The 7,469-nt window shown below is 58.3% G+C and overlaps 1 protein-coding gene across 1 annotated transcript; it reads right to left on the reverse strand.

The window, feature by feature from the left end:
• Positions 1-2,769: 2,769 nt before the first annotated feature.
• FMOD (fibromodulin) lies at positions 2,770-6,921 on the reverse strand (the record flags this gene model as incomplete). Its single annotated transcript, XM_084220665.1, has 2 exons — positions 2,770-2,921; positions 5,925-6,921. 2 exons carry the CDS (start codon positions 6,919-6,921, stop codon positions 2,770-2,772), a joined length of 1,149 nt encoding a protein of 382 aa, XP_084076791.1.
• Positions 6,922-7,469: the final 548 nt, after the last annotated feature.

Consider the following 7,469-nt stretch of genomic DNA (forward strand, 5'->3'; position numbering starts at 1 on the left):
GGGCCTGGATTTGGTGTCACCTCAGGGCTGGTGACCTTGGGGACATTGGGGACACCCTCCTGGATGTGCTGCAGCTCTGCCCTGCCCTGTTGGGTGACATTGGGGACATGCTCCTGGTCATGCTGCAGCTCTGCCCTGCCCTGTTGGGTGACCCTGGTGACACTGGGGACATTGGGGACATTGGGGACACGCTCCTGGACGTGCTGCAGCTCTGCCCTGCCCTGTTGGGTGACATTGGGGACATTGGGGGCACCCTCCTGGTTGTGGCTGCAGCTCTGCCCTACCCTGTTGGGTGACACTGGTGACATTGGGGTCACCCTCCTGGACATGCTGCAGCTCTGCCCTGCCCTGTTGGGTGACATTGGTGACCTTGGGGACACCCTCCTGGCCCTGCTACAGCTCTGCCCTGCCCTGTTTTGTGACCTTGGTGACCCTGGGGACATTGGGGTCACCCTCCTGGTCATGCTGCAGCTCTGCCCTGCCTCATCCCAGCCCTTTCCTTCCTCTCTCCTCCTCCTTCTCATTCTCTTGGGCTTCAGGGCAAAATTTTAGGGTTTGAGGCCAAAATCTGGGATTTTCAGGGCAAAATCTGAACTGTCCTTCCCAGATCCCTCTGAAATTCTGGGATTGGGGCTCCCCAAAATCCCCCAATCCTGCCTCCCCTCCTGGTGCCCCTGGGAGGGTTTGGATGTCTGGGATGGGTTTGGGATGTTGGGATGAGGGCTGGGAATGTCCCTGGGATGGGGAAGGGGTGTCCCCAGGGATTGGGGTGGGATCCTCCTGCCTGGCTTCTCCTTGGCTGGCGCTTTGGGGCCGCCCTGACCACGGTTTGGGGTTTTTTGGGAATCCCAACTCCTCCATCCCACAGAATCCTGGCGGCTCTGCTTCCCTGGGACCCTTTCTGTTCCTCTCCGTGTGAAATTCTGTAAAAATTCCTTTTTTTTTTTTTTTTAACCAGCTGTTAAAAATCCTCACGACCTAAAAACCCCGGCGGTGCCTCCATCCCCTCCCTCCCTCCCCATCCCGCTGAGCCTTTTCCATGGGGATTTTCCCGTGCCACACCCGGGCCAGCCGCTAGACGGCAATTCCAGCCTGGAAATCCATCCCGGAGAGGAGGAGAGGCGCTGGCTGCAGGCACTGGAAAGGTTTTATTGATGACTTTGGGGTTTACAGTTCATGCTGGTGAAATTATGGGATTTTTTTAGGTTTTTTTTACAAAAAAAATGATCTTTGCATGCAGGAACGACGCAGAGGGCCGGGGGGAGCACCTCGGACTGGTGACCCCCAAAGCTCAGCTGCCCCTTCAGTCCTCAAACTCAGCCGCCCCGAGGGGAATTTGGGATTTTTAGGGAATTCCAGCCTGGCTCTGTGGTTGCCTTTGGGGTTTTCTTTGGGATATATTCTTTGGGGTGGCAGCTCCAGGAGGGGGTGGCAGCTCCAGGAGGGGGTGGCAGCTCCAGGATTTTCCTCCTCCTGCCCTGATCCAGGGGTTTGGGAGGAAGATTTGAGCCCAGGGTGGGTTTCTCTCCTTTAGGGTTTCTCCCTGTTATTTCTGGAGCAGGAAAAGGGGGGGAGAAGGAAGGGGAGGGATGGATTTGCTCCTCTCAGCCCTCACTGAGGGATCCTCCAGCCTGGAGAGCTTTAACCCTTCGCTCCTGCAGCTCCCAACCCCTTGGGTGATCCTCCCAGGGGGGTCAGACCGGGATTTGGGATCGGGACTGGGATTTCTCTGTGGAAAAAGGGTCTGATCCTTGTGGGATTTCTCCGTGGAAAAAGGGTCTGATCCTTGTGGGATTTCTCCATGGAAGAAGGGCCTGATCCCCCTGGAAGGATGCTCTTTCTGGGTCCAATCCCCCATGGAAGGATGCTCCTCCCAGGGGGGTCAGACCCAGATTTGGGACTGGGATTTCCCCATGGTTCTTCCATGGTCTGATCCTTGTGGGATTTCTCCATGGGAAAAGGGTCTGATCCCCCCTGGAAGGATGCTCCTTCTGGGTCTGATCCCCCATGGAAGGATGCTCCTCCCAGGGGTTTCTGATCCAGATTTGGGATCAGGATTGGCATTTCCCCCTGTCCAGGGCGGGATGAGCCCCACCCCAGCACTGTCCCACCCCAGCCTGGGCCAGGAGGTGACACCATGGCCCAGGAGGTGACCACGGGACAGGAGGTGACACCATGGGCCCGGAAGTGACCACAGCCCAGGAGGTGACCATGGGACAGGAGATGACCGTGGTCTAGGAGGAGACCACGGTCTAGGAGGTGACACCACAGGCCAGGAGATGACCACGAGCCAGGAGGTGACACCATGGGACAGGAGGTGATGACACCATGGGACAGGAGGTGACCACAGGCCAGGAGATGACCACGAGCCAGGAGGTGACCACAGGCCGGGAGGTGACCACAGGCCGGGAGGTGACCACGGCCCAGGAGGTGACCACGGCCCAGGAGGTGACCACGGCCCAGGAGGTGACACCATGGGTCTGGAAGTGACCATGGGTCCGGAGGTGACCATGGGCCCAGCAATGACCATGGCCCAGGAGGTGACACCATGGCCCAGGAGGTGACCACGGCCCAGAAGGTGACCATGACCCCTTTGTGGGGCAGCCGTGGCACGCTCAGAGCCGGGCTCCGATCCCAAACCCAAAACTCCATCAAACCCAGGAGCGCGCCGCCGCCGCCGCGGAGCCGAGCCGGGTGGAGAAGCAGGAAGGAGGGAATTCCCTGGGGAGGGGGGCCACGAGTCCTGTGGAGGGGGGGTTGGCCGAGGGCTCAGATCTCGATGACGGTGGCGCGGCGCAGGCAGAGCGGCGCGTCCGGGGGCACGGCGTTGCGCTTGATGGCGTTGCCGTCCAGCCGCAGCACCTGCAGCCGAGAGTAGTTCACCACGTCCACCACGGAGCAGAAGCTGCTGATGGAGAACTCTGCGGGGAGAGGAGGGGGTCAGCGCTCAGGGTTTGGGGTTTTTGGGGTTTTGTGGGGTTTGGGGTGAGGGATAGGGGATGGTGAGCGCTGTTCGCAGAGATAAAACGATTCTTTCTCTGTGATCCAAATTTCAAATGATCCAAATTTCAGGCCCAGGAGCACAAACAACGTGGATTTAAGAGAGAAAAAGAAGTAGGATGGGGATTCATAACCTAAAGCTGTAATTGGGCAATGAACTCCAATGTGCAAATGCAGCAGAACTGATAAAAGTGAGAGACCCCGTGGCCAGATGTCCATTTTGTGCCATTTTGGGTCCTCTTGGGTTCATTTTGTGACATTTTTGGGTCATCTTGGATTAATTTTGTGCCAATTTGGGTCATCTTGGGTTCATTTTGTGACCATTTTGGGTTCATTTTGGGCCCATTTTGCTTCACCTCGGGTTCATTTTGTGACATTTTGGGTTCATTTTGTGACCATTTTGGGTCATCTTGGGTTCATTTTGTGACCATTTTGGTTCACCTCAGGTTCATTTTGTGCCCATTTTGGGTTCATCTTGGGTCAATTTTGTGACATTTTGGGTTCATCTTGGGTTAATTTTGTGACATTTTGGGTTCATTTTGTGACCATTTTGGCTCCTTTTGGGTTCATTTTGTCCATCTTGGGTTCATTTTGTGCCATTTTGGTTCATTTTGGGTTCATTTTGTTACCATTTTGAGTTCATTTTGTGCCATTTTGGTTCATTTTGGGTTCATTTTGTGCCCTTTTGGTTCACCTTGGATGCAGCCCTGGCTGGGCTCTGGTGCTGCCCAAGGTGGATCCATGGAGGAGATCCTTTTAATAAATCCCTGCTTTTTTCTTTAGCTCAGTCTAGTCCCTGTCCTAGCTCAGCCTTCTCAGGGATCACTGCAGCTGAATCCCCCACAACCTTCCCCAAAGTGGATTTTTAGTGGGAAATCCTCTGTTCCGAGGGATCCACCTCCGAGAGCCGCTTTGTGTGGAGGCAGGCGGGAGGGGGATAAAAAATGGCAGCAGCCCAAATTTGCCGATTTTTCCTGCAGGTTTGGCCTCAACCCCTCAAGCCTAAAGAGTTCCTGGCGCTCCTGGCCGCAGCCAGGAGGAGCAGGAGCGTTTGGAATCTTCCCTGCCCAGCCGGGCTGGAGCGCTCGGAGGGTGGAGCCGGACGGAAAACTTTGCTTTCCATCAGGATTTGCTTTTCCAGCCTCTCTCGGAGGCTTCCTGCGCTGCAGCCTCCATGCCCTGACCCCTCTGGCCGCTGTGGGACCCTCGGGCAGCGCGTCCAGGAGCGGGGATGTCCCTGTCCCCATCCCAGCCGTCCCCTCTGCGCTCCTCCGCTGCCAGCGCCGGGCGGGGAAATTCCAGCCCAGCCCAGCCCCGGAGATGGAACAAACTCCAAAATGCATTTTTTGGGATTTTTCCGTGCAGGATTTGAGCCTAGAGGGCAGCAGAGCTCCAGGCCGGGCTGCTGCTCCGGGGGAGCGCTGGGATTTGGGGGCTGCAGCCACCGAGGGCACCCTCGGTGGGGCGGAGGGGCAGCACCGCGGTCCGGATGCTCCCAAGGGGTTTGAGCCGCGCTCCTGGAGCCGCATCCCCGATTTTGGGGGGCTGTGAAGGTCAGCAGGACCCTCAGAGGAGGAGGAGGAGGAGGGGGAGATGGAGGAGGAGCCGGCGGCGGCTCCGCGGCGTTTGCGGGCAGACGGCGGCAGCTCCGGTTTGGAAAGCAAACATTTGGGAATCTGTTGCCGTGTCTGTGCTGCTGGCAGCTCCCCGCTGCGGGGTTCTGTGTTTTCCCTGCAACAGCTGATGGCTGCACTGACACCTTCCCATTCCCGTTCCCATTCCATTCCTGTTCCCGTCCCCATTCCTATCCCCATCTCCACTCCCGTTCCTGTTCCCATTTCCCATCCCCATTTCCCATTCCTATTCCCATTCCCAATCTCAATCCCCATTCCTGTTCCCATTCCCATTTCCCATTTCCCATCCCAATTCCAAGTCCCAACCCCATCCCCATTTCCCATTTCCCATCCCATTTCCCATCCCCAATTCCCATTTCCCATCCCTGTTCCCATCCCATCCCAGCCCTGCCCTCAGGTCCTGGCAGGTCAGAGGTGCAGGGCTGGTTTTTCCCGGCAGCTTTAGCTCGGGCTTGGTTTTCCCAACCCGTTTTTATAAGCACGGCCCCAGAACCATCCAGAACAACCCAGACCATTCCAGAACAATCCAGAACCATCCAGACCATTCCAGAACAATCCATTCCCTCGGTTTGTTTGTCTGTGCTGGGGGAGGCAGCGCAGAGATCGGGATGGACGGAGCTCCCGGGGGAAGGACAGAGCCCTCAGCTGGGGGCTCTGGGGACACTCGTGGGGCTGTGCAGGGGACACAGGGGCTGTGCTGGCCCTGGGCACTGGGCAGTGTCCCTGTCCCCTGTGCTGGCATTGGGCAGTGTCCCTGTCCTTTGTGCTGCCACCAGAGAATGTCCCTGTCCTCTATGTTGGCACTGGGCAGTGTCCCTGTCCTTTGTGCTGCCACCAGGGAATGTCCCTGTCCCCTGTGCTGGCTCTGGGCAATGTCCCTGTCCCCTATGCTGCCACCAGGGAGTGCTCCTGTCCCCTGTCCTGGCATTGGGCAATGTCCCTGTCCCCTATGCTGGCACTGCAGGACATCCCTGTCCCCTGTGCTGGCACTGCCCAGTGTGCCCCGTGTCCCCAGCATGGCCGTGGTGCCCCCCAGCTCTGCCCACTGCCGTGACCCCTCCCCAGCTGGTTCCCCCCTGCTTCCCATCATCTCCCACCCCAGGAGAAGCTCAGGCTCCCCAGAACCCCCCCAAAATCCATCTCAGGGATCCCACAGGAACCCTCCCTTGAGGGCTGGGACAGCTCCCACCCCCTCCTCGCTCAGGAACCCTCAGAACCCCCAAATTCCCGCTCAAATCCCCCCACAGGCGTTTCCCCTGGGCTCCCCACCCCTTCCCCATCCCTGCTCACCGTCGATCTGGTTCCCCTGCAGGTAGAGGTTCTCCAGGTTGGTGTTGACCCGCGGGATCTTCTGCAGCCGGTTGTAGGAGAGGTCCAGCTCCAGGATGCTGCTGCTGTTGAAGGTGTTGCTGGAGAGCCCTTGGTTGGTCAGGCTGTTGTGGGACATCCTCACGTAGAGCAGCCTGGGCGACACCTGGAAATACTCGTCGGGGATGGCGTTGATGTAGTTGTACTCCAGGTAGAGCTGCTCCAGCGAGGCCGGCAGCCCGTCGGGGACCTTCCTCAGGTTGTTGTAGCTCAGGTCGGCCAGGATCAACGACTTGAGCCCCTTGAGGGAGGCGCCCATCTCGAAGATGAAGTTGTGGCTGAGGTAGAGCGCCGTGAGGTTCTCCAGCCCCTCCAGAGCGTTGGCAGGCACCTTGGAGATCTGGTTGTAGGAGAGGTGGAGCTCGCGCAGCGAGCGCGGCAGCGGGCTGGGCAGCCTGGTCAGGTTGTTGTTGTTCATGTAGAGCCTCTCCAGGCGCTGCAGCTTGCCAAAAACCCTTTTCCCCACCTTCTCGCTGCCGATCTGGTTGTTGTGCAGCGCCAGCCACTCCAGCTCGGTGGCGTTGTCGAAGGCGCCCTCCTGGATGGAGGTGATGAGATTGTTCTGGAAATAAACGTACTTCATCCGCGAGGGCACGAAGGGCAGGTAGCGCAGGTTGCGCGTGTCGCAGTACATGGCCGAGGAGAAGTTGGGGGGACAGTCACACTCTTGGGGACACCGCCAGGGCGCCGCCTGCTGCGGCTGGGGCTCGGGCTCGGGCTCGGTGTCGGTGGCGGAGGGGTAGGAGTAGGCGTACGCGGGGCTCTCCTCCTCGTAGTAGGGCACGTAGTTGTAGGAGGAGACGCGGGACTGCCGCAGGTAGTACTGGAGCCAGGCCAGGTCCTCCTCCTCGTTGTACTGGCCCAGGGAGGGCACGCAGAGCCCGGCCAGCAGCAGGATGAGGGTGGTGGGCCGAGGCATGGCGCTGGAGGGACCTGCCAGGGGATGAAGGCGCGGGAGGGTGAGGTGGGGAGGAAGGCAGGGATGGAGGAGCAGGAGAGGAGGGAATCCTGCCCAAAAAGCCCCAGCTGTGGATGCTTCCTCCTGGGTGGAGTTGTGTGATCTTCCCACTTTTCACCTTGGGGAAAGTTCCAGCCCTGGTGAAGGTTTGGGAGGAACCTCCATCCCAGTGGAAATTTGAGAGGAGCCGGGGGAGATTTGGGAAAAACCTCTCTCCCTGATGGAGGTCTGGGAGAAACAAGGGGAGATTTGGGAGGAACCTTCATAATCTGGGGGGAACATCCATTCCTGGGGGAAATTGAGTGGGGAACCTCCATCCCTGATAAAGATCTGGGAGAAACCAGTGGAGATCTGGGAAAAACCTCAATCCCAGTGGAAATTTCGAGAGGAACCTCCATTCCTGGTGGAGATTTGGGGGTAACCTCCATCCCTGATAAAGATCTGGGATAAACCAGTGGAGATTTGGGATAAACCTTAATCCCAGTGGAAATCTGGGGGGAACCTCCATC

Source organism: Fringilla coelebs (genome assembly GCF_963513975.1).
Source record: "Fringilla coelebs genome assembly, chromosome: 23".
Taxonomy (NCBI): domain Eukaryota; kingdom Metazoa; phylum Chordata; class Aves; order Passeriformes; family Fringillidae; genus Fringilla; species Fringilla coelebs.